The 27412-nt window shown below is 44.1% G+C and overlaps 1 protein-coding gene across 1 annotated transcript; it reads right to left on the bottom strand.

The window, feature by feature from the left end:
- Positions 1 to 189: 189 nt before the first annotated feature.
- NUP188 (nucleoporin 188) lies at positions 190 to 27408 on the bottom strand. Its single transcript, XM_082067441.1, has 44 exons — positions 27360 to 27408; positions 25430 to 25484; positions 24760 to 24833; positions 24095 to 24179; positions 23342 to 23422; positions 22937 to 22981; positions 22380 to 22472; positions 22119 to 22238; positions 21533 to 21744; positions 21275 to 21389; positions 20559 to 20759; positions 19998 to 20087; positions 19357 to 19422; positions 18707 to 18826; positions 18108 to 18234; positions 17832 to 17987; positions 17360 to 17486; positions 16629 to 16716; positions 16462 to 16538; positions 16185 to 16299; positions 15730 to 15850; positions 15439 to 15505; positions 14892 to 15020; positions 13757 to 13890; positions 13255 to 13361; positions 12258 to 12464; positions 11406 to 11575; positions 11010 to 11079; positions 10312 to 10379; positions 9490 to 9685; positions 8896 to 8973; positions 8683 to 8768; positions 8101 to 8246; positions 6763 to 6944; positions 6188 to 6388; positions 5423 to 5515; positions 5052 to 5210; positions 4136 to 4273; positions 3789 to 3863; positions 2873 to 3082; positions 2018 to 2149; positions 1814 to 1884; positions 1264 to 1393; positions 190 to 1034 (listed from the first exon to the last, which is right to left on the bottom strand). Exons 1-44 carry the CDS (start codon positions 27383 to 27385, stop codon positions 864 to 866), a joined length of 5214 nt encoding a protein of 1737 aa, XP_081923567.1. The 5' UTR covers positions 27386 to 27408; the 3' UTR covers positions 190 to 863.
- Positions 27409 to 27412: the final 4 nt, after the last annotated feature.

Below are 27412 nucleotides of genomic sequence, written 5' to 3'. Positions count from 1 at the left end.
TGGGTGTGGGGAAGCTGAGGGAATCAACCTTTGCCTACAGTCACTGCAAACGGTACCTGGATTGGCGCTTACAAGCCACAACTCCCATCGCTGTTCGCTGGCACTTCGGCCCAGCTGACGCCGCAGAACGATGACAGGGGAAATGCAGAACTGGTGCTGCCGTGTCCAGTACAAAACCACCCACGCAGCTGCTGTCTATAAAGGTTTTAATATCAGTATAAATAGGGCACAGTTACAAAAAACTGCAAGACTGGAGCAATGGAATTTTGATTTACAAATGCTGAGTCAGGCCTTTGCTCTTCAGAAACACACACAACACGCAGACCGCAGGGTGAAGGGGAGGCGTGAGCACACATACACCGTCTTGCCTTGAACCATTCCGTACAAAAATAGCGGTAGAAAGATGGTCTCTGAATTGCTGGCTGATCCCTTGGTTGTGCCTTAACTGGACTCTGGCTGTGAGGGAGAGGCAAATTGCACCTTAAGAGCAGAGTTACCGCCCAGTGGAAAGCTGGTCGCTCTCCATCCAGCCACAGCTTCCCCAGCTGAGGTACAAGCTATAAAAATAAAGGTTTTGAGTGTTCAGCACTAGAACCCAGCCGGGACGCGCCGGCAGATGGAGCGGGTGGGCTGCGCACGCGGGCTGACCACCAAACAGCCGCTCTCGGCTTTCCTTTCGTTCACGCTGCTACTTGAGTTGCAAGAGTTGAAGGGGATCGCGCTGCTGCCACCACAGCTCGTTTGCAGCCCTGCCCACACCGGCCTCCCTCCCGCTACCAGCTCTGCAAAGGTGCTGCCTCCTGGGGTGCTCGTGAATCGTTCTGCTGCAAGTCCTGGAAAGGGAGGCAGGGGCCGCACAGGATCTATCTCTGCACGTGCCGGACAAAGGCCTGCACGAGCTGAAACAAAGGCTCCTGCCCCTCTGGACCCAGCTTGGAGGCAGATTTTCCTTGGGGAGAGGGAAGAACCCCGCTGGCCGGTGAAGAGGGGCCACCGCGGCGGAAGTAACGAGACAGGCTGGAGAGCAGCGTACTCTGAAATGAGAAGCAGGGAACGAGTGAGCTGCTTCCAAACACGCGCCCCTCCACCTCCCCCCAAAAGGCGCAGGTGGTGCAGGAACAGGCACCGGTTTGTGCAGCCCAGGGTTCCTACAGCTGTTGGCTCACGCTGGGGAATGGCTCCATGGCAGCCAAAGACAAACAGCCTTCTCCCACAAGACACGTTTACCGCGCAGAGCGAGGCAGGACGGTACAAGCTGCTTACCAGCTCAGAGCTGAGCTCCTGCTTCATCCGCTGCTTGTCACGGGGATGCACAGCTGGGTCTCTCAAGTACCGAACAGCCTGGGAGATGAGCAGGTAGAAACAGTTTTCCATTGTAAACATGAGCAGAGACCTGTGCAAAGAAACGGAGATGAGCAGGAGCCAAAAAGGTCAGCACGCTCTAGTTGCAAGGTCAAAGACTCTGAGAAAGGCTTCACACAGGGTGTGCAGGAGGGAACACTGTTACCGTTCACATTCTACTCAAGCAGCGATACCCAAAAGCTGTGGTATGCAGAGCAGAAACCCCTGTTAGCCATCAGGGATGTTCGATTTAAAAGTCTTGGTAAATACGTATCAAACAACGCTCTACCTACATCTTCAAAGGTTGATGTGATGGCTTCACACACCCTCCCCCAAAAAATCCCTGCTTGCTTTGGGGAGCTTCTGCTGGGCCACCTGAACCCCCTGGACTCAGAGTGAGCAGCTCTGGAGCTCAGCTCTGAGCCGAGGAGCATGAGGTTCTGCTCCTCAGCCACAACAGCTGGAAACTTACTTGAGGGTTTTGGTTCCCTCTTGCGTATTCAGCCCTGCAGCCTGAGGGAAAGGTTCCTTCTTCTTATCCAGCTTAAAAGGAAAAAAGGCATTAGAGATAGGAGATAGAAAAGAGGAAACACTTGCACTCTTCAAAGTATCAGCCGAACGAGTGCTCTGAGATCACCAGCTGTTGTGACCTCCCCACCATAGGAACGGCTGTTACCTCTCCCAGCATGTTAAGGGCCACGTTGACTGTGGCAAGGAGGGTCCCAAAGGAAGGTGCGACATCCGAGTCAAAGGCTGGTGTGGTGAAACTCAAAACGAAGAGCAAGTTGTACTCAGCAAGGTCCAGCGACTGTGGAGAAGCAGAAAGAGGAGTGAGGCCATGAGTGTGCTGTTGTCATAGTAACAGGAACACCTAGTCCCCGTATCACACTTTTTGTATGGAGAACTAGAAGCACTGAGATCATTTCCCAAATCCCAGGCGTACAGACAGAGCAGCAGAGAGTGCTCTGTGCGATCCTGCACAAGCAGACTACATGGCTCTTCTCACATGAATGAACCTTCTCAACTCCCAAGCCGCACAGCTTGCCACCAAGCGGCAAGCAAAAGTAATGACTGTTGCCAGGTTGTTTTCAAACACCCAGGCACACAGGCACAGGAAAAGGATTTTAACTGTCTAAAAGTCAGCAGCAGGACATTGCCGGAATCAAGGATTAAACCTTCCTTCTCTGAACCTGGAGACCAGCCACTGGTCACACCGACACAGGAGGATAACAAGAGGGTGTCACTTCTGCAGGGCGGCACACTGAGGATACAAACCCAGCTGGGTTTAGTCTGCTCCAGTAAGGTTACACGTACACAGCATTGTGCAGACTGCACAAAGCTCAGCCCAGCCATCATTTCACACCCAGCACTCCCTGACTCCTACGGGGAATTCCTTGTGTCCTGCCTTCCCGCTCTGTGCAGTCACTGTCTCAAGCAGGACAGACTGTGCCCTGCTAAACACCCCCAGAACTGCACTTGAAATACCAGAAACCGCCCCCCGCAGGGAGCAGCATCTCTCCTCTCTCCCTACCTGATCCAGGAGGATCTGGCAGACATCGGGGGTGAAGTGGCGCAGGGCGGCAAGAGACTTGCTGAGGATTTTCAAGAGGCTGTACTGCACCGTGAGCAGCGCCTTCTGCTCCGCTGCCTCCGACTCAGGACCGGGGTGTTTGGAGGAGGCTTGGGGGTTACGCTGCACTCGTGGAGTCACGCTTGATGGAAGGGAATCGCCATTTTTTGTCTGTGGGGAAAGAAAAAAAGAACGTCTTGAACGCACACATGATTATTTTGCACTAAGATTAATACTTTGAGGGAAAAAAAGATGCTACGAATAAAAGGAATGAGGAAATAAGGCACCCAAAGTCTGTCACAGTTGGTTTGCAGCGGGGGAAGCGCTGCATTGCAGGGAGGCAGCTGCAGAGGCTATTTAGATTCCACATGCCAGAAAAATAACCTCTAATCAACACACTGAGCCTTAGCCATGATGAAACAACACATCAGGAGCAATGCGTCATCTCCACCTCATGAATTTAAGGATTCCCCAAGAACAAGAGCTATCTCTTTTGAACAAATTCAATCAGATCAAGGACAGCAGGTCAACAGCGGCTTAATTAATGGCACTGCAGAGTACTACAGCAACACAGCCTTCGTGCTGCAGAGTGGGCAGTTATAAAGTGAAAACAGCACCATTCAAACGCAGGCTGCTGTTTCTCTAGGACCGGCTTTACACAGGCCAGGAATTTGGGAGTCCAGACTACTCTTTGCACATTTTTTTGCTGTGGAGAAATGCAAATCCTAACTGTTGATGGTTGCCATCAATCACCGGGAGGATTACCGACAATTCAACATCCAAGAGCCTGCGTATTGAGTAATATTTGCCTTTTAAGAGGGAGCGTGGGCGTGCAACGCTCTGACCTCACGGTTTGGTTCAGGGTCCCCATCCTCACCTGCAGGTAGTGCTGGAGCATTTTGCGGCTGTGCAGGAGGGAGGTGCAGGCCTGACATAGGTAACACAGATTCACCTGAAATAAATAACGTGGAAAACTGAGAATAAGACATTGAATTCCTCAAGTTATTTTTCTAAGCTATCTATCTTCTCTCTGTCCCCAACAATTATTTTTCCTCAGTCAATTCAGACAAGGTACTGACAGCACAGACATTTAAATGAGCTCAGAAGTAGTTCCTATTAAAAGAGCAATAATAAAAAGGTGATACAGTACCATTTTCTATTAACACATCCACGTCCCTGCGCTCCAAGGCAATGTATTATCCACAGTAATAACTGGATTCTTACCTGCATGTCCCTCATAAGCTGTGGCAGGTGGAAATGCCACTCCTTGGTGAAATTTGAGAGCTGAAGAATGAAACCAACAGTGTGATCGGCCTCTTCCAGACAGGCCAAGCTCTGTACTGTCCGTACTGCATTCAGGCACTGGAGAGAGAAGAAAATCAGGGCAATGACTGTTAAATCACTAAAATCCCACTCCCTCCCTTAGAAGAAAAAGCTGAAGCTGCAGAGGACCTGCCCTTAGGGACTGAAAATGCATTGATGAAGGCAGCCGCACAGCACGTGGGTCAGACCCAAACAACTTTTGATTCTTAGTCAGAGGTCGATGCACTTCACGAGCTGTGCTGCCGTACAGAAGGCAGCTGTTTGTCCAGGGAACATGCTACAAACAGAGTTCAGCACCTGTGTGCAAACGGGACTCTTCAGCCCATCTGCACTGACACAATCCAGCCAGTGCAGGTATTTCAGCACTGCAGGACATGAGAGCTCGCTGACCTGAGTGGGGACTGCACCCTGACCGCAGCATTGTTGTTACTGGAGCAAGGCTGAGCCGAAGCCACCTCCAAGACGGCTCTCATACTTCTATTTCCTGAGCAGACAACCACAAAGTGGGTTCCCATCAAACTCACTTCTGCTGCTGGGTTAAGCAGGCACATCAAACACCTGTAGCAAAGTTACAACTCCAAGAGTGAACAGGATGAACAGATGGTGTCTGCCCAGCTCTAACAAGTATCGTAACAGTCATCCCTGCCCCACTGCACAGCTTGCATATTCTTTCCTTCTTTCCCCACAAGGGAATTATTTCTAATGTAAATCTTTCTCAAGCAGGAGCCTCTTCTCAATGTTTCTGCACTTCCTGACGTTTCCACGCCTGTTGCAACACAGAAGCCAAGGAACCATCGCAGGGAAGTACACGACACACCTGAAGAATCCTCTCTTGATGGACACCAACAAAGTCCAATGCTTCCGTCAGGAAGTTGTATCTCAGCGTTTTAAGAAGGCGTTCCATCAGCGACATGGAGAGACGATAGACCCCGGGCCAAGAGGGGGCATCCAACGACTTTCGAGATGAAGCGGATGTCTGAACAAATCAGATACAAAAATAAATCACCTATTTATGCCGCTGCCCAGTATGGCACATGCCACAAACCCTCCACCCTGCGTGGGAAGTCTCCAGTCCCCAGGGGTGGCTGCTGTCCCCCCAGATGGGAGTGCTCTGCTCAACCACAGCCCCAGGGCAGGACATGGCACGTGCTCCTGGCACGTTCCCACCCAAAAGGACGCAGCGCCCACCTGGATGGCTCCGTTAGTGCTGAGCTGGTACACGCTCAAGAGGGGCAGGCAGACACTCTCTGTGACACCAGCTCCAGCCACTGCGGCTGCTCCCTGCAAGACACAGAATGAGCCACTGTTAAAATGGGCACATCTCTCTCCTCTCTGAGACTAAAGAGATTGATTTTGCATTAGATATTTCGGTCCTTTGCACTGTCACCACCCTTTTAGAGAACTTCCATCCACACACATGTCTATGTTGTTAAAGAATTAATATCAAGAAAAGCAACACTGTTCTTCCAGTAAAATCTGACCTGCATAACTGTACTATGAATTCCATTTCAATTATCCCCTGGTTTGGTACATACAAAACCTTTGAAAAGGGCTGGCTTTGGAACGACCCTGCCTTCACCTCAAGCCCCACACAAGTTGAATTTCTAATAGATAAATAACGCTTTATTGCAACTAATGAAAAAGCAGGTTCCGACACTTAAATGCTGTTTTAACTAGGAGGGGATAATTTGCATTGCAGAAGAATACATTTGGTGAAAGTGCCTGCTCTAAATTACAGGTTTGGCTCAGCTCTTCCATCTAAGACATCCCATTATCGAGAAGAATGAGGAAAACTAAGCAGGCGTACGCACAGGACCTGCGGCTCGCCAGCCTTTAAAAAACAATCCTTTATCTACAGATCATTGTTCAGCTGCATTGCAGGCAGAATAATAAGATAGACAGTTCCTATTAAAAATGTATAGCTATATGCTCTCATTTCTCCGCATCTCTCACCTGTTGAGTCCTCGCTAAGGTCAGCAGTAAATGTAATGAGGCCTCTGTGAAGTGAAGGTTTTGTTTAACTCTCAGGCTGATCTCCAGTGCGGCAAAGATAGTGGGAAGCACAGGGACTTTCCTGGTCACCTGTAGCCAGTAGTCTCCATCTTCATCAACTTCACAGAGCTCTTTGGCCAGATGCAGACCCAGAACACACACCTGCAGGGACAAGAGAACAAGGTGTAGGCTTGACACAGGTACCAAGAAAATCCTGAAGGCATTTACTAACACAACCTAAAGTTCAATCATTCTCAGAATCATAAATTAAGGCACCTGGTATCCCTCACATTACACTCTGCACGCTTCCTGGCTGTATTAGCAATCGTGACAACAATTTTTAGGACAGATCTGTAAGGCTGGCAGCAATGGCCAATTTCCCAGATTGATGTGTGCCAGAGCAACAAGGAGTAACTCTGAAACAGAAACTGCTGAAACTTCTTTTGAAGGCAACAGGCTGCAAGTGGAAGTTGTTCCAAACATACATGGAACCTTTGACTAGAGAGAAGAATGAAGCAGATGAACAGGTCCCTCACCCCATCTCGCTGGTCTTTGTGTTTCACTCGGGAGGCATCATCTGTCTCCATGCTGTCCTTGTCATCTGTAGCATCTCCCAGGGTCAGGCTGTGTCGCGTCTGATCAAAAAGCGCAATGACCTCATCCTGGAGTGTTTCACACACGCTCAGCACCAGCTGCGAGTACTGGGGAATCTCGTTCACTGTGGCACACACAGAACAAACCGTTAACACACGATCCATGTACTCAGGTGTCCAGTTTAACCAATAACGTCACTGGGGCATGTTTCTTGGAGTTAGGATTTATTCTGTTTTCATTTAAAAACATACAAAACAGAATGTGAGGAACTGTGACTAAATGACATGGTTAAGTCTAGGAAGATGTAATAAGGCATTAGAAGGTCATCTGGATAACAAAAATACGTGGTTTTACTGAGAAGTCACACAAACTCATGACATTTCAAGGCACAAATCAAGCACTACTATGGACAGATTATTCCATAATTGCTCACTACAGCATTTCCTACCCAGTTTTCCAGGCTGCTGAACTGCCCCATGCAAATTGGGTACAGTCTATGTTTGTGAGTCCCTATAAATACTACATTCTTATCAAAACCATGATGATAAATCACAGCACCTTGTACCAGCATGACTGGAAACTCAAACTGAACGGTAAAGAAAAGCATTTAAAAATAACCCAACCCTCTACTTCCTATTTTCTAAAATATATAGGTTCATAGGGCCCAGGCAGCGGCAGAAGAACATCGAAAGGGAAACTGATACATATCTCAACACCACGGTTGCCTTTGTATGTGTTGTACAGAGAAATCGTGCCCAGATTCCACCGAGCGTCTCCAAGTGCCGCTGCAATGTAAGATGCCTCACAAGTGCCAACAGTAACGACCAGATTAGTTTCTCTGGTTTGTAACAAAATGCCCCCTCAGACAACCTGCTTGTGTTTGGGTCTTTTTTTATCTCAAACTAGAAATTCATGTCAGAATCCAAGCTCTAGTGTGACTGTGAGATGGTGTCACCAGGGTGTCCCTCCCACACCTGCTGAGCTATTTTCGAAAACACATGGCAACCCCATCTTGTCTCTGTCAAACTGTTCAAACACAGAGGTTATTGTTGGGGAAAGACAAGAGAAGGGAAGACATAGACACACTATGAATGACGAACCTCACATTTTTCTAAAACTAGCTAAAACAGGTAAAAAAAGCAGAGAAGCCCCACAGGCTGGTGACTATATTCAGCATCCTGTACTACTACTGACACCAAAAGCATTTTTATCTTTAGAACATTAGGGAATATTCAGCCCTGGCAGCCCTGCTCTTGACACTTGTACACACACCACCTCACCTTTCATCTCCTTCATTTGCAGCACAGTGATAAGAGCTGAGAACACTTTGGCTTTGGTTTTCTCCATCATCTGCTGATCTGCCTGTAGCACTCCCTCCAGAATCTGCGTCAAGGAGTTTATGATTTTATCCACAGAACCCAACTTGCTGACAACAAAAAGGGAGAGCTCTTCAGATTAGACAAGATCCCTCAGTAAATATATTGGCTTGACTGAGCTGTGTGGATCATAAGTCATACAATCCACACAAATAAAAGCAGTTGTTTTAAGTAAAGTTTAAGTCACCACCCGGATCTCACTCCAGACATTCCACAGTACAGTGAAAATGCAGCACTGACTATCACAAAAGCTTTTTTGATACACTTTCCACAAGCAAGCAGGAAGCCAAACCATAAAAGTATCACTACAAGAGATTTCAGCAACAGCCTACAGACATTTGCCCTCCCCAAAGAGAATTTTGTGATAAGGTTTCGGTTTCCTCCCCAGATCACTAAGGGAATCTCACTGGAGCAAATCACTTAAACATAACCTCCCAAGTTTTTCTATTTAGCAGTGACTAGTAATTATCCAGATAAAATACCTACCTCTTCCACTGTTTGAGCAGGATGAGGAGGAGGGTGCACAGCATAGAGCCCAGCTGCAGACAGGACACTGACATGGGAACTAGAAGCTAAAAAGAAATACTGCAAGGGTTAGAGTTGCAATAGTTACATGCAGGAATACTTAAGAATGTCACAGCATCTAAAAAACCTATGATGACAAAGAGCTGCAGAAACAGAACTAGAAATAGCACCTACCAAAACCTTGGTCCCGTTTAGCACATCCAGAAACAACTGCTGATGAACTGCAGAATCAGTCAGGTGCATTATTTCTGCCTAAGATCCACAAAGACAGAGATCAGTCAAGCACAACAAAAGATGCACGTTCCTAACAGTCTAACATCAGTCCACTGCTTTGTTACTTTAAGAATTCACTAACTTTTATAGCTGCTGAGTGATAGAGGTTTATAGAAATCCCTGAAGTATTACACTAAGTTGACAAAACGTTGGCAGTGACTCATTTCCCTAATGGTGCATCCCTGCCTCACTTGACTCAGCAAAACCTCTTCAGGATTCCAGAATTACTTAAAATTGCTATAAAAATGATTTTACTACCTCCCTCCCCTGCTCAGACAGACAATGTGCTCATTTTGATCAAACAGTAAAATGCCACCACTCTTAACCTCTTGTACCATGTTCATGCCAACTGGTGTTGTAAACTTATATACAGCAAAATTGAAAGAAAAAACAGTGAATTCTTCATTATGGCTCAGCTGGCCCTGAGAAGCTTGACACCGGATTATTCAAAACGTTAATTTCAGATTAACATGAAAGACGAGAGGCAGCTCTTACATGGCTCGTAGAGATTATCAGCAGCATCCTCCAGGCTGAGATGAGCATTTGATACTCAGTGACGGAGGCGCAGCTGCTCCCCTCGGTCTCTGCCACGTGATACGCCAGTAACTTCACGTATTCTGACCAGTAGGCAAAGCGCTTTTTGGTGGAGAAATTCTTCAGCGTGTCTTTCAGGGACTGATCCAGTGAGCCCCTGACCAAAGCAAGAGGAAGAGTTATCTTCATTTATTCTTTGGTCAGAAAACATACTTCTTCTGAGATTCAGGTAGGAAAGCCAAGGACACAGCTTGCAAGTGAAGGTTATTCCACATACTAGACCTGTGCAGGGAATCCCACTTTTTGCATCAAGTGTGAAGGAAAAACAGGATCCCTGAAGAAAATCTACAATTTACTTTTCATTTAAGCGGAGATCTTAGTTAATCCTGACTTTTCAACACATTAAATGGCAGTTATGTTCAGGAAAACAAAATGAGTGGGAGAAACTTACTAATATGTTATTCAGCAGTCACTAGGGTAGGTGTACTTAGCTTAGTTCACATTTTGTTTTAATAAATACTGTATATTCTCCTTCCAGGATACAAGGAAAATACTAACATTCTCATCTACGGGCTGCAGAAAGACTGTAACATCTTCTTGTGCAATTGGTGATTGCAAGAAATGCATGTTTGCAATTTCTTTCTAAATCACCATTCCTCCCACATTTTCACAAAATTACATGTACTTTGTCTCTAAAAGCCTGCGCGGTCTATCAAGATTTAACAGACACGGTTTAGATAATTAAAAAGTACAAGGATGAATTAAAGACTACCAGAGACTCACTTGACAACATAGTAGATCTCCAAACAGATGATTTTCATGATTAAGGCACAGGTATCCAAGACACTGAGCTATAAAGACACAAAAAAAGCAAAATCTGAGCACGTAGCCCTGCAGGGTGAGCTCAATTCTGATTTATCCCTTCCCATACCCTTGCAGTAACTGATACTTCAGTGTTGCAGGACCCTTGTTTCTCCCACAATAGCAATAGTTATGTCATTTGACCATAGACTGGTGATAATAAGGGGAGGATGCTGTGTGCAAAGCAGCACAGGACTTTCATAGTGCAGGGGAAAACTCCCACAGAAAGGAAGAATAACAAGAACCTAATCAATTCCTCCGTGATACTGGTCAGCCTGAACTATGCCAAAAAAAATTAAAAGCTTATTTTACCAAACAGCACCCAAGGTACAGTATGGCTGCCCTATGGACAGCATACCTTCCCCAGTATGTTACCACAAATGCTGGGTGACATCCAGTTTTGTTTCATATGTGAACAAAGAGCAGAGAATTTCAACAGAGAGTTCATGGCTGTACAGTCTCTGCAAAGCCAGAAAGCATTGACTTCATCTCTTGCCTGTGTTCAAACCACTAGATGATACTTCCGAAGACTGCAAGCAGAGGGAAGAGCCACCTACGTCACTTAGAAACCCTATCTGCGAAGTACGTAACTACCTTCATTTTGTTTGGATGTAACTCACCTCTGACGATTCTGAAGGCGGAGGAAGGGTCCCAAAGAGGGGATTGGTTAGATTTTCCCAGAACTTTGGCCTAAAACACATATACAGAAGTAAAATCAATTATCTCCCCCAACCCACATGCCTTTTGACTGTTCCAAATTTCATAGAAAATATGTTTGGGTAAATACAAGCTTATCTAGCTTTGTATAAAAGTAACAGAGTGAAACATACTTGTTTCTGAACAAGCACAGTTCTCATCTTCTTTCCCAACAGACCACATTCGAAGCCCACACACTGCACACCCTTAGCAGAGCACACAAAGACTAGGATGCAAATGTCCCTGGAAAGGCTGATGAACCAAAGAAAAAGTGTTTTGGGAAAAAAGGAAGGAAAATGCGTTGTGGAAAAACAACTCACTTTGTCCTCAGAACCAGCATGGCGCTATCTCGACGGTCCTGCCACAGCGCGTGCAGGAAGGCGATGGCAGCACGATGCAGGAGGGGAGGGCACCAGTACCTCTCCTGTTGTTTGGAGTCTATCAGCTCCAAGACTACTTGGAGGCAACTCCACTCCCCTAAGCTGAATTCCTAAAGCAAAAGGAAAGAAGAGAGTTTACATCACCACAGAACCACTACGTAGGCATCTAGTAAGGCAGAATGTGTTTGATTCCACTTGAACAATACACAGACAAATCATGATGCTATCATGTATTTATATATATATCATATATATATATATATATCATGTATATAACTACAAGGAATGTAGTCATAACACAGGAGAGAAAAAAATACATTTTTAGGTGAATAAAAATTGAACTAAGCTAAGATTTGGTAGAACCAAGTGCATTCAAAAGGTCCCAACGTACAAGATCTTGCACTGCAAAGCACCAGAGGGTGTATGCTGGAAAATTGATAGTGTCCACTGTACATCTGGAAGCTGAAATCTTCAGCCTTCTCACTGTCTGGCTACTGTCAGAGGCAAGAGAGTGGGTCACAGGGATCTCTGGTCTGAGCCAGTGGATGTTCTTACGTTAACTCCGTATCTGCCTTGGAAACATTGGGAAAGTTTCTGTTTGGTTATAGGGAGAAGTGAAAGTGGGATAGCAGCACATCCACTAACTGCAAGTACCAGCTGCATTTATCTCTCCATTGAGCGCTTCAGGTCACGTGTAAGAGCTACCTCATTTTAGAGACTAGTGCCATAAGACTGCTGTGAATGCTGCAATAAGAGACTAGTGAGCCCTTGAGCAAATTTCTGCTGTTCTACCTTTGACCCGTCACTGCCATCCTTCACTTCCAAGTTCAGGAACAGCTCAATGAGCCCAGGTTGTGTCTCCACCGCAACCGTGAGGAACTCCAGGATCATGACCTTAATCCGCATGTCCTCAATCCTGCTCTGCAGGCGGGTGAGGAAGGCGTCGCGGATGGCGGCAGCGTCGCTACCGAGGCAGGCGTAAACAGACATGGGAGCAACCTGCAAAGCGCAAGAAACATCACAAGCAGGAAGAACCAAACCCTACAGAACGCTGCTTCTCTATATAAAAGGTGATTTGCATTTCAAATTGAAACTGGAAAATATCTGATATTGGATCTACAAACGGATGTTGAGGGAACTCAAATGTAAGTTGTTGTCATTAAGTGAGAAGCAACCTGCAAAGTGATCCAAATTCTTCTCTTTGGCAATTCTGCTCTATCCCTCATCTATTTCTCAAGGGTTATAACAAAACTGGGAAAAACAAAACCAGTTTTGAAATAATGTTTCTTGTAATAGCCAAATCCAGAGCTGGACTTACATGCTTTAATAAAACTGCCAACACATTCTCAGAAGTGTAGTAGTGAAAAAGAGTAAATCTAAAAGGCAAAAATGAAAGCTCCCAATAAAAACTTAAAAAGGATCCTCTTCTCGGTAAGATGTAAAAGTTCCAGCTAAGGTGGTCTAGGAAATGTATTTTAGAGTGTGACTTAAGAAAGTCAGTCGAAAAGCCGAAAGAGATCAACTGGAGGTACAAATACATTGCAGAAAACATCCCACTCATGTGAAACCTCGTCAGATGCTGAGCAACTTCTGCAACAGCAAAGGACTATTTTAAAAAACTAAGGGTCTTCTATGTGATTTTTAACATGCTTAGAGCTTCCAGTCCACATTGCCTTCAACTGACTTGCATTAAGCTTCTTAATACAAAAAAGCCTGAAGCAATTATCTTGAAAGAATTTGTGGTGGAATCAATCATGAGAGAAGCAGAGAGTTGTGAGTGTCATCTTACCGTAGCCAGTCGTTTGAGCAGCTGGATGGCCAGGCGTGGAAGCGCCGGGTCATGCTTGTGGTAGATGTATTTGGCCAAGACCGCAATAAGATTGTTTCCATGAGCACCTGGAGAGAATGCAATTAAAATCAAAGAGAAGAAAAGAGCAATAGGATGTAACTATTTACAAAATAATGATTTCCATAGCAGAAGGTGAAAACTAGGCCAGTCTTCCAGAATAACAAGGCAGAGGTACGAATGGCAGCTGATTTACTGTGTTCTGTAACTGCACGCAGCTCATTACAAAGCAGCAAGCAAGCAGCCACGTTCGCTTAATACTTAAGAAGCTGTCCCAGAGGAGAAGAATCCCTTAGAGGAGGGAGAACAGCTCTTCTCCCAGCACTAGAAATCACTTCTTGGAACCCTGAAATCTTTACTACTGTTTGTAATGAGACACACAATGATTATTTACAAATAACAAAAAACACAGCTTCCCAGGCTGGCCCTGTGGAGAAATACATACCATGCTGAGTGAGCGCCTGTTCTAATGGGGACACCACGCTGGAGGGGGGTTTCAACCGGATGACATTATTGGTAACCGAGAATGCCAGCTTAACGGTCTGGATCAGCAGCTGACCTTGGCCTTGTGACTCATCACTGTGTTTCCAAAAAGGAACCAAAGTAAGTAACTGTGTTGAAAACCAACATTTATCATTTGCACAACATTCAAAAAGGAAATTAGATATTCTGTCAATCGGGGATTATAAGACATTTTTACTCAGACTGTCACGTCACCATGTAACAGTGGTGAAATACAAACCCACATATATCCGCAAAAAAGTCTACCCAGCCCTGAGTTCTCTCTCAGCATCAAACAAAACCAAGAAAAAGCCTGACAGCCTATTGTCACTTCTTCCCCCTCTTTAGCATACCAGGATTTAAAATGTAGTAAGACAGAGGGAGAAACATTTACAGAACCAATCTCTCAGAAATTACAGTGAAAACTGGATGAAGAGATAAAACTGGCTCTAAGTCTGGTATTTTCCTAATATTTTCCTTATCAGATAAACATTCTGGCCTTCAGGGAGCCACACAGGGAAGTTAAGGCGCTCAACACTGAAGACATCCTCAGTTCTTCCAGAGTACTTCAAGCTGCCTTGAGAACCATCTGATGAGCCCTAGCACTTCCAAAATCACAGTTCAAGCTTTATTACAATTTATTCATGAGCATAGCTTGACTTAAACTCTGCTGATACCTGAAGACACAGAACTTCTAACACTGGCTATAATCCTCTCACTTCTAATTTAGTCATTCAACCTTGAGTTCAAGATTCATAAATGAGCTCAAGTTAATTCTTTATGAAAAAATGTAAATGCTAGCAAATGTTAAACAATTGAACACATTTACACCCACCGGCATGCTCCAAGTGCCATTTAGAAATATAAAATTAAAACAAGAGTATGAAATGGTTAGCATACAACAAAGATGATATACAGATCTGGAACAAACAGAGCTTGTTTGCCCAGAACACGCAAGTCGGGCTGTCATGGTGAGCGGTTATGTTGATCCCCTGTTAAACGCAATCAGTTAAAGCTCCATTTCAAATATTATCATTTGCTTCTTTCCTCACACTACCGAAAGGAAACGCAGCGCTCACCTGCTGGACTGGGAGGCCATCACCATATCGATAGTGTCCACGCCGATGCTCATGATGTTGATGACAGCTTGTCCGGCCTCCGTGTTGGCCAGGCTGAAGACGCACAAGGACTGCAGGCTGGGGGCATTGCTGCAGACACCACGGCACAGCACGTCAGCACTAGGAGCACTTGCGGTATTTTCTCACCTCACACTTAGAAAACTACCGCAAAGCAACCTCTTCATTTCTACATCCCCACTCACCCCTACTTTATTCTCCCTTCTACTTTCTTCAGGGTGCATACATCAAATAGGAAAGTGGGTGGCAGTCAGTCCCAGGAAACCTATTTACTGTTTTTCTTCACCAGGTGTTCTAAAAAACAAGGTCCCTAATCTTATCCCTTTCCTATACTCAGTAACACTGAAAAGAGCAGAAACCAGCACTGCACAACCATGCCAGTTCATTCCTAGTCATTTACATTCAAAAACTGAAACAAAAAAATAGCAACAGGGCCCTCCTGCACTGTGAGCCAGGCTAGCGCAGATCTGAAATCCATCACCTGTCTTACCTGCTGCAGGGATCCATTTCGGGGCATAAATTCAGTATAGCATGGATCAGCTGCAGAATAAGGCATCCTGAAAGAGATGAAACGGACTGCTCAGTTCAAGAAGATCTGTCGCCCAGCTTCTACTATTTTGAAACAAATCACAGCATCTATCTAGACATACAACGCAAATCCCAAATGGCTGCTAGAAAAGGTATGATAAAAAAGAAGTAAAAATTCACACATCTTCTCTGAGAAGAGAGATGATCCTTTTTAACCCTCCTCCTTCTTCTTCCCCCCTCTCAACATCCTTACCAATTTTCTCTCTCACTCCATGAGAGTTATAACGCCATTTGTGGTAATTTGGTAACATCTCCTTCAGGACAAACACAATGCAAGGGACAAGTCCTTGGCTCTGGGTGCTACCAAGTTGTCCCTAGGAGAAAGAGAAATGTTATTGCCCCCTTCTGGGTAAAAGGACAAGAAACCATTTGCAGGAAGGTATGTCTTATGTCTTTAAAGAAAACTATCGAGCATGGGGACTTAAATTTACATGAGACTTCCACTCTTTTGTAGATCGGATGAACCAAAATGTTTTTTTGAAAGAATCAGACTACAGAGAAAGCACAACCAGTGGCACAGAAGGGAGGGTCAACCTATGATTACTCATAGAGACCTGTTGCGCAGGATCTCAGACACGGCTGGATTTCACTTTCCTATCGTAACAGCCTACAGGTACTTGACACGCAGAGCATTCCAGAAACACTCACCCGGACAAGAGTCGTGATCAAGTTCAGGAAGGAGACTGTAACACTGTACTCGCCTTGAGGCTGTTCTATGCTCATTAACAGGTTTCCATAACCCCCAGCATTCATTCCCTCTGCGCTGTGAAGTGAGCAAGAGGGTTTCTTATATGAATAGCAGGACTCTGACGTGAGTGAGAGAGGTCAGATGCACAGATTTCACACTGGCAAAAAGTTCTTGTGGCAGGTTATGAATAGGTTAGGCAAATAATTAAAAAAAAGGAAGCTGGGGGATGATGAATACCTAATCATGTGATTCATGCTGGACACTGGATTGGCAACAAACGGTAAGAACCCTGTGTGGTGAAGGTCAGTCCAAACCTGCAAGAGAAGAAGTACAGATATTCCGTCTCATTGACATATACACATCTGCTAGTTCTCAAATCCAGCAAACCCAGGTCGTTTCCTCACCTTGGCTGGCATCCGAGCAGCCAGTACCGTCAAACAATTGACACAAGAAGCAATAACATCCACAGGGGGAGAGATTACAGTTGTTAGCCTAGAAAAACAAATATTATGCATAAAAAGCATTGCCATCTGTGGTCTGTCTGGCCTATATACTGCTGTTTTGATCATAAAAGCTTCTCTCTCACTGAAGTACACGAGTATAAAAGCTCAGCAGGTAAATACAGACACCAGAGTCTGCACTTTCAGTCTAGACTTGCAACCTCCCCCTCACACATGAGTCACATCAATTTACTGGAAGAGGCAAGGCTGGCAAGACAGCAGACGGTCACAGCGAGCACTCACTACGCAGCAGAACATCAACTCCCAGGCAGTTAACACTGAGAGGAGTGTTAATAAGTACAACTGTTTTAACACCTGGAAGTTAATGCGCTAATGATATGCTCTATTCCCCTTTCATGTAAACAGAACTACCAACAAAAAATGCCTTTAAATGGATAAAATTGCACAACATTCAGGAAGGAAGCGGAAGAGGGGCCATTCTGCTGCACCAAAGCATTAAACTGCGTGTAGCCAGAACAGTTTTGAGAACTGGACACCAGTCTTGGGGAGTTCAAGCACTGAGACACAGTTCTTGCAAAGCTCTTGGCAAAATGAGTAATCAGCCATTCTTCCAGCTCATTATATGTTCTCAGGTATGTCCACTGTTAGTGACCTGATGCCAGTTGGTGACTTACCTCTGCAGGAGCATGTAGATTCGCGACGTGATTGGCAGAAGGCAATCCGCTATCGATACGTCAGTGCTGATGACTTTATGAACCAAATCGATTATTGGCTTGACCCTCTGGCAATGTTGAATCACATCTGGGTAAAGAAAACTAACACTGGAATGCGAAATCATACTTAAACAGTAATCAAATCTGGAACGATGCACATAAATCTTACCACACATCCCCATGGTCATTCCCCATACCAAAAAAACATTTATTTTATCTATCTCAACTTTCCCCTCATCTAAAATTTATCTCAGCTCACTACATGCTCTGGGCCTTTTAGAGTGAATTTTACAGTATTATATTAATAATTAAAAAATAAGGTTTCTGGGAAAGTATTCCATGCTCTTTTAAAACCGGTTCAGTCCTACTATTAACCTCAAATTGATACAGGTCAACAATTATTGATTCTCTTTTATACTCCAGCCTATCTCACCTGCTGTCGATACAACTTGGAGCAGCATCTCAATCTCGCAGGTGAACAGTGTCCAGCTGCTGTAGGAATATTCCCATCGTACCAAATAAGCCCGGTCATCCAGCATCACTTGGCCCACTGTTCCCTGGGGTATCCGCAGATTTGTCTGACCTAGTGCTAAAGATTGAAGAAGCGGGTGAAATAAAGTCACAAATCTCCCTGTGAGTTAGAAGCCAGATAATGAACTAAATTCCCCAAAGCATTTCAAAAAGAAAAGGTTAAATACAGTTTCCTTACCAAGAGGATAGAGGAGCTTTGCAGCCTGTCTTCGCCAAAGCGTGCCGTCTTCATGAGAGATCACATCAGGAGGTTTATGTTTGTACAGTTCGATATAGAAGGACATTTTATCCAGGAAACTGTATACCTGCACACAGAGAGAGCTTCAACAACACAGCCAAAGAGCCAGACCTCCTTAAAAATTAATCAACTAAGTCATTTTCAGGAATAGGCAAGTTTTCTTGACATGGACAATATCCTTTGTATATGTCAACCACACCAAAACATAATTAGACAGCCCACATGTCCAGACAAGTCTCATCTAATGAATCAGGAACTTCGTATGAGTAAAGCACAACCTGAAAAACTAGGCAGTATCTTAAACTTCAGCCATTAGACTTGAAAAGTCTTCTAGAAGCAAGAAAATGTCCTGCAACAGCACAGGACTAAAAAGGAGCGATGTCCACTGTTCTTTGACAAAAGCTTAATATCTGTCACCTAAGATTACAAATGAGATAAGCACAAGTAATGCAAAGAAGGAATCACACAGTATTATCACACAGAATGTTATCCCTGCCTTGAAATAACTCATCTCCCAAACACCAAGAGAGATCCTGTACCTTTTTTGCAGTAGATTTATCAGACACAAGGGCTTGAAGCAGCTGAAGGAGAGGAGTAAGTAGATGGGGAAACATCCCACAGACACTGTCCAGGATAATACCCAGACCCGCAGTGGGTTCCTGATGGTTCAAACAGAAAACAAATGTCTTATTACTAAAAAAAAATGCTAAAATGGTCTTGGTAGAGCACAAGGATCCAGTTCCTTTTTAAGTTGTACATTTAACATTAATCATGCACAAAAGTATCACTCCAGTCCTTGCACAGACTAAAGCATGAGGCAGTGTGCAAGTATAAGGCAGGAAAAGACTATAATGCATTTCATATCATCCTAATTCTGTGACAACAAAAAAATAAGCATGATGCTTTTGCCAGCAGTTAGTTCAATCCTTGCAACACCAGCCCTGGTTTAAACTATCACCTATATTAAAACTTGTTCCAGTATCCTTCAAGAGTAAAGCCAAGGCTGTACCTAAAAGGCAGGAAAGGGCAAAAGTAAATCAAAGATAAATACAAATGAACACCGGTTCATCAGGCCCTCCTAGAAATTAACTAAATAAATACAATTAGTCGGTTCCTTTCCTAAAAGGGAATCTTTTATCAGGTTTTAGTTATAAGCAGGGTAGGTCAAAGAAGTTGCCAACACACTCACCGTCTTCCAGAAGAGCTGAGGAATGCTGGAAGCTGCCAGAACTTCACAGGCAGCATCAATTATATCCTTCAAAGGAAGAGAGAATGGAGAAAATAAAAGTTACTTTACACAGGGGAATTTCATCCCAAGCAAGTTCTGCCACATCTTTGGAATTTAAGTTTCCGTGTTTACCAGCCAAGCTGTAACTAATTCCTCTAGTCAAAACAGAAAGAAACACGCAACACACCCAAACCCAGAACACACAGCCAGCCTAAAACCATGGTCCTTATCACAAATGGACTGGGCAGGATAAATTTCTCCCCTATGTCTGCAAAGGGCTATATGATTTCTGAAACGTGGAATTGGAGTGTGCAGTATTTCCTTTGCTTTGGAAATAACACATCAACAATCAGGTTCAAATCCACAGGACTTCAAGTGCAATATATGCTCTTTTGTTATTAATCAGCCAGTCTGCAGATGTGTTTACTACATTTGCATTGTGTAAATGCAGCAGGAAAACCAGCAAATTACTCTTTTAGATCTAACTCATGTAAAGTTTGCAGTCTCAAATGCAGGATTATCATTTCACAAAAGTAATGAGCATGAGTTATGACAGGTTATTTTAAATTAGGTAACAGACGCAATGAGCCTTGAACGCTTACCTGCTGATTGCCCAACGTATGTAATTCCAGTGACGTCAGGACAAAAGAAAGAAGTCCATAAATACACATACATGCTGTGCTGGCTGTACACTGGAAAAAAAAGAATACATAGGCCATTATAGGAAAGACTACGAATTACAGAGCACACAGTAACCGTATTCAGTCTGCTTTACAAAGCAGTTTATTCTCATATACAGTATTCTCTAATGAAACCATATACAGAGAATAGTGCAGAGTTAAATTATCTCATACTCAAGATCCACAATGGCAAGTACACTCACGGAGGCAAATCAACAAATGTAATTTAATGCAGTCTATTCTGCTCAAAAGAGATGTAGTTCTTCAATTTACAAAAGCTTTTTTATTATTATTTCAGCTTGATTTCTGATCTTCAATGAAAGAAGGTAAGATGATAAAACCTGCTTTGCTGCATACTCTGCTTAAAACCAGATATAGTTTGACAGGATATTGGTTCAAAATCATCCACTCCCCATCACACCTTTACATCAGTAGCAGTTAAAAACCTTCAAGAGCTTACATGCACAGTTGTAAGAAACTCACATTCTTCCCCCCGCTGCTCAGCGATCGCAGAAGCTTTGTCAGATACTGGAAAACGTTCAGCTGGATAGCGGTGCTGCCCATTCTCCTGATGATGTTTGCTGACTCCTCTGGGTTTACGGTGTGACGGAGCAGAGCCCAGGCCAAAAGCACCGGAGCGTGATGTGAGACATCCCCTAACTGCAGCAGCTGATTGTCCATCTCCTGCACAGAGACAAAACAAAAGCAAAATAACTGAGATCTTCTGAAAGAAGCTCATACTCGACTGATTGCATCTGCTTGCTAACAGTCACCTTTCCCTTGCAGATAATTATTTCAAACATGCAGCTGACCACATCATATACTTGCAGCCTTGGTCTGGTTTTCTGCACGGTTTACTGACTTAGAGTTGGTGTAACCTCAGATGATCTCTGTCCTAAAAACCCTGACACTACAAATCCTTTGTTTCATTCCCTTCTGGAAAGTTCACACTGCCTATTGCTTTGCACAAACCTTTCTTTAGAGAAAGGTCCAAGATAACCAACAAAATACAAGTGGAAGAGGAAATAGTTTTGTTCTTATTTGCCCCAGAATGTTATGCAGATGGTAGCTCTTACACTTGGTCAACAAACCCAAGAATTAGAAACTTCCAGGCATAACCTTTAAAAAGCACTGCTCAGGTAAAACAGTAAGTTCTGTACTGTTAGGCGTGACCAGGGCTTACTCTGCCAGTGCTTTACCTGGTGGATGCGCTCAGTATTGGCTAACTTGTGCTCCCCCGTCCTGTCATCCAGAGCACGCTCATGGAGGGAATCAATTTCCATGCCTTCCACCAGAATAAGAGCACTAAAGTAGCTGCAAGCAGAAAAAGAAATAAAAAAAATAGGTCAGAAACTTTATTTTAAAGTTTTAAGAGGCAGCAGCAAGAATTATAAATTCTTTTTTTTCTGAAGAAAACAACGTTTCACTCTGTACTCACAAATATACATGATACTCACCCGATACGGTCAACCAGGTGATCCATGCTCTCGTCTACCAAGTGTCTGTTGGTTTGTCTAGTGCCAAATCCCTGTTCTTTGAACATCTTGGCAAATGCCAAAAGCTCCTCAGGTGCCATTTCAAAGTACGCATAGTAGAGGAAGATGACTTCCAGGAGCATGGACTGTTCGCGGAGGCATTGCACAAACCAACGGGAAACCTGACGTTCTGTCTGCACAAGGAAAAATCCTACCATGTATGTCGAGGCTCGTGGGTCAGTCAAAGCAGTCAAAAAATGAGAAGTGTGAATATTTCAACAGCTTGTGTAGCCAGCAGTTTATACTCATGGCAAGGAAAGCCACTGTAAATACAGAGTGTGCTGATGCAAAGAGATTACAAACAACCACATATAAATGGATCTGTTAGCCTAGGGCTGCCAACGGATTTATCACAAGGAACAACACGTTCCACACAACTCTCTCTGTTTCTGAGCAGAAGTGTGTTCTGTTAGAGAGAAAACAGCTTCTGCACATATGCATTTTCCGACACACTACATATAAGGAAAGACTTTATAAATTCGATAAAAAATAGAAAGAAATAAAATACCATGAGATTTCCATGTGTTTCCCATGTAGGAGCTTCTGCTTTGTACAGCTCTTCAAACTGTTTCCGGTAATTAGGAACTAGTTCCTTGTCCAACTTTTCGACGCACTGGAAGTATTGTGCCTTGAATAAACAAATGATTAAATTAACTTCTCACACACACACACATGTGCTTTTTACCATCACAAGTGGACAACTACTACACAACTTACGTATTTAGTTGTTTCAATGACATGACAGCCAGGAAGAGGGTTTGGTACTCACTGTGTAAGGGTGCCTCTCATCCTGAAAATAAGTGAGTAAATGGAGGACGCAGCGCAAAATGCAAATCCTCTCTTCGTAATAATAGTCAGCAAGCTGTGAATATACAGTTATATCACATCAGTTTGCTATAGTGCTCAACTCCATACACTTTCCTCTCCCATACACTGCCAAGGCCTTCACCACAATATATAGTGCTCAAAGGTGATCTCTCATTGCTCATCCCTATTTTCCTGTGTCAGATATGATCATCAGTCTCCAATTCGGAGTTGTCGCTTCAGACAGTAACACATGAACCTATCAGCTTTGGAAAACATGGGAGCGTACACCTGCCCAGCAAATTCCCTGATAGTAAGCCTAAAACTTCCTTCCTGTAGCAACTATTAACACTGTTCATATCTTTATGCACATCCATCTATTTTAGAAGCATCTTCTAAAATCTGCTCCTTATGTAAAGGAATACTTCAATTATTCCAAGATTTCCTGGATCTGGAAAAATAAAATTGGTTCTCTGTCCAAAGAGATCTTTTCAACAGAAAATAAAAATGGAAACTACTAACCTTCAGCATCAGAGCCTGACTCTGCCTTTCATCCTGAAGAACTGTCTGTGAGCAAAACACAACAAAATAAATAATTATTCACTGCAGAAAATACCTACCGACAAAATACATACTTGCAAAAAAAGAGACTGAATTCTTTCCATTTCTTTTGGAAAGACAGATTCCAAAAGTACAAAGCCAAAACACTCATTGGTAACTACACATTTGTTCTTCATCTCCACTCACTCTCCTTCATAAATCTGTAGCTTTCCTGTGTTCTTGCAATAGAGGAGCACAGAGAGATTGGAGCAGGAAGGCGTACAAGAAAATTTAGCCTGCATATCTGTGATCACATTTCCTTACGGTGGTACTACCGGTATTAAGGAAAGATGTGGAGTAAGTAGAATGTAAGTGGGAGATACAGACCTTCAGGGAGTCCCTTGTTCCTCTGTAATCCTCTTGAAGATAACACTGTAACAGCTGCACACTCTGCTCTTCATCCAGACCCTGAAAAACAGAGAGATGCTCTGAAACGAATAAAAAGCAACTGAATTCATGAAAGATGATGATTCTCTCCAAATATTCGGGCAGCTCCTCTCTTCAAAACATGTAATTTCCAAAATATGCCAAAAGGATTTTTTGCATCAGGCAGATGCTTGCTTTAGTCAGCACTTCTGTTTAAAGAAAAACACGTAAGCTTTGATGTCACTCAGACGCAGCCAGTTTAACTTCAGCAAACAGAACATAACAGTGATTATAAAAAAGGTACTGCCACCAGTCACCAAGTTCCAGTGTATGGCTTGAAGGAAGAGAACCTTGCAGGAAAACTGACACTATTTGCAAACATGGCAGCTGATTGAAGGGACATCAATTTTTAGCTGAGCAGTTTTGGATGTCTTGAAAGAACCCAAGAAAAACCAGAAGTGGGTGACAGGTTCTGAAAAGCAGGTGTTAACCAGAAAAACTGAGGTACCTCAAGGTCACTAAGCACTTCTTAAAATCTTCACCTACAGCCCCAACATGTACTTCTAACATCCTTTAGACTATTCTGAACTGAAAGTAATTTTTAAGTTTGCCTCTATTCAACATCAAGAAGCTTACTTAAATAAAAGAATTCCAGTAACAATGCCTTCCAAGTGCAGGGACAAAAAAAGTCATCAGAATAGCACCTTCACTCACCAAAAATTTGCTGACCCTCAGACCCAACTCTTTTAGCGGAGCAGCTACATCTTTATCAGCTTTTATTTTTTCTGCGGAAGTTGTACTAAAAGAAAAAAGAAATTTTAGTCACGAAAAATGCAGCAATCATTTAGAATGAACTAAAGAGTCTTAATTCCAAAGTCCTATCAGTTTAAACGGAACATTTGCTTTTTCCTCAACGGCCTTCCCATATTTCATACAACAATATTCTGTAACCTCCCCACCCGAGAAAACTTAACGTTTTTCATAATTGTTACTATAATAAACACAGGCTATATTCATTCCACCTTCTCCAATGAGGGAATCTGGATATCCTTCTGTGACAAATGAGTGTCAAGAGGAGTCACCTCTCCACAGGCTGCACACCTGCACACGATCATGCAGCTCAGCAGAGACAAGGGTTAAGAGCTACATAACATCAGTAATGACAGCAGGAACTGCTGTCTCTTCTTTCTGCTCTGTATTTCATGCCCAAAAATGTGGATTAAGTACTTTCTCTTGATACTTTGTTCCTGAAATCTCAAGTCATGCAAGAGAGTAAAAATCTATTTTTAAGTAACCAGAGAGAAACATTCAACGTGCTCCTCTACTTATCAGAAAATCTCATTTAGAGGGTAATATCTAAACTCAAGCAACTACTATACCTTGGCGGTTTATAGTATGAAAGCCCCTCTAACAATCTCTGCCAGTGCTTGTTCAATTCTGTTGCAATCTGTGCCTAAAAAAAGAAGCAAACACTACTGAACAGATTCCTCAACATACACTGTGGAGTATCAGATTTGTCAAATTTAAGCAAAGCAAAGAAATTCCACCACCACAAAGAGACAGGAACGACACAAGACAAGCGTCTATGATTCAGACTGATTCAAGGTGCGTATTGTACGAGACAGCTCACTGACTTGCCTAATCACGGGAAGGGAGAGGAAATAGGAGGCAATGGACTAGATTCGAAAACATTTGGATTTCCAACCTCTGGGCAAATTCTTGAAAGCAGGGGCTCCGTCCCAGAAAATAAGGACGCAGGCTGTACCGCTCATGAATAACCCAGGCCAGCCAGTCTAGAAAGCAGCACTTGTGTCCACTCCAGAAAGGGAACCACCTTTTCACACACACCCTTCCAGGCAGTTCATGAAGCAGCTATAAATAAGGAGTGGAAGAATGAACAAGTAGTGGAGACAGAGGAACAAAAATCGCACCAAGGGAAAAGCAGCAAAACACATTTTCACTAATATTCAAAAAGATGTACACATGTTATATTTGGCCATGAAGTCCACTCAGTGACAGGCAAACCTGCTCAGCAAGACATGGACTTACTGGTTCTCTTAAAGCTGATCTGCCCAGAAGAATTGTCCACAATTCTCTGCTGCTCCTGTAAACACAGGGAAAAGGTGAACAGTATTTTCATGATGAACATGATGTCAGGCTTCTATTTAGCTTACACCTTTTCAAACCTGCAATTAATGCAGAGCAGATCGTATTGCAATATAAGAAAAAATATTTAAGGAACATTAGTTTTTAGCTGACCGGTTTAGATGTCCTGGAAGACCCAGGAAAGAAGCAAAGAGGGTGACAAGACTTGCAAACCCATATCAAAGCAGCAGCACATTTATATCACATTACTAGCTCGATTTGATTTTGTTACTTGGACGTTTAAGGTTAATAAAAAGAAACCTAATGAAAGTATAGAGCAATATTCTATTCAGTTACACTTGAAGCTCTCCTCCAAACAAATTCTTCTGTAACAGTTTCATCTTTCACTCTAAGTGGAGCATAAAACTGGGTAAAGTGAAAAATTGCAACAGCTTTACATAAGGTAGAATAATTTGCCGCAGGTCTCCAGAATATTTACCCTTGCCTTCTTTTCCCCTCCTGAGAGCTCTGTAGAAAAGCCAGTCTGCACCACGAGGTGTTACAGATCAGATCCTGACTCTGGCAGACACACCCACAAAAACGAGTGTCCCTACAACTGCTCTGAAAATGTATGTTTGCCAAAAAGAATATCTCAGGAACTCAGACAAATGCTGAATTGATAGCAACGTAATCCAAATCAGGAGTTAAACACCACAGCTCCCCACGCAAGGACTATCTACAGAAGCAAGAACACTCATTAACTTATTTTTAGAACAGCATCACCCAAATAACTCACTGTGGCAGTGAAAGTCGTCTGCAACTCCTGACACGTGGTGCCACGTAAATTATGAGATCTATTATTCCCCATACACCTATCAACATAACGTCTGCCTGCTAATTCCTAGATAGCTGGGCACACCTCCCTGTGTATAAACTAAGGAACATCCCCATGACTTGCTCAGCAACCGGCTGTGGGTGCAGCCTCTCCAGCCCCCCCAGAGCAGCGAAAGGCCACAGTTTTACCAAGAAAATAATGTCTTTGTAGAACTGGGCACCAGCCTCACACAGCCAACCCTTCTACTTTTCATTCCCTCTGAATCTCTTCTGTGAATAAAACAGACCGCAGTTTGTTGTCAGTTCGTTGATTACAGGCTCCAAGAGAGCTAAGGACGGAAAGCTCTTTTTATGCGATGACATGTAACAGTGGTGTTCCTGTCGCCATTAGGGCTTATAGACACTAATTTAATAAAAAATAGATATCTAGGAACCCTCCAGAGGATAAAAATGGTACAATAAAAGTCAAAAAGCGTGCTCAGGACAAATGACAGAACCAGTCTAAGGCGATCACTGAACCTGGGATTCAGAGAACAGCCTCCCTTATACACCTTCCACATCTCTATTGTGATTTTTACGTTTGCAAAGAGTTGCCCAAGAGGTGGAACCAGCCCCTGAGCGCCCTGCCCTTCCAGAGGCGCCTCAGGGACGGGGCTGCTCCCACAGCTCGGGCGGCAGCGCCAACCGCGACCCGGCTCCGCGAAACCGACACCTTAGCGAACGTTTCACCTTCCACAACGAGGAAGGAAAAAAAAAAAAACGAAAAGAAACTCCACAAAATCACTAAAAAGTCGTTACTAACACGCAATTCAGCCCCCCGGGGGTGCCGCCGGGCCCCTCACTGAGGGGCGGGGCCTCGCTGCGCGCGCGGAGGGGCGGGGCCAGGTCGGCGCGGGCCCCGCTGCCGTTAACCCGCCCCGCCGTGCTCCCCCCGCCCCGCCGGGCCCCGCTCTGCCCCCCACCCCGCCCAGGAGGCCCCGCACGCAGCGGGACCCGGGGCCGCCCCCACCCTCAACCCCCGACCGGACCCCGGACCGGAGCGGCCGCCGCGGTCCCGCACCTCGCGCACAGCCCGCCCGCCGCCATCTTCGCTCCCTGCTCACGTGACCCGCC

Source organism: Streptopelia decaocto (genome assembly GCF_964273445.1).
Source record: "Streptopelia decaocto genome assembly, chromosome: 17".
Classification (NCBI taxonomy): Eukaryota; Metazoa; Chordata; class Aves; order Columbiformes; family Columbidae; genus Streptopelia; species Streptopelia decaocto.
The sequence above is the reverse complement of the archived record's forward strand: the minus strand, read 5'-3'. Positions and strand labels throughout refer to the sequence as shown.

Coding starts and splice junctions, on each gene's coding strand:
- NUP188 (XM_082067441.1), bottom strand. CDS start 27,385: ATGGCGGCGGGCGGGCTGTGCGCGAG. Junction 8,769..8,895: donor TAAACGGGACCAAGGTTTTG/GTAGGTGCTATT, acceptor ATTTCTTTTTAG/CTTCTAGTTCCCATGTCAGT. Junction 3,864..4,135: donor AGCTTATGAGGGACATGCAG/GTAAGAATCCAG, acceptor TATTTATTTCAG/GTGAATCTGTGTTACCTATG.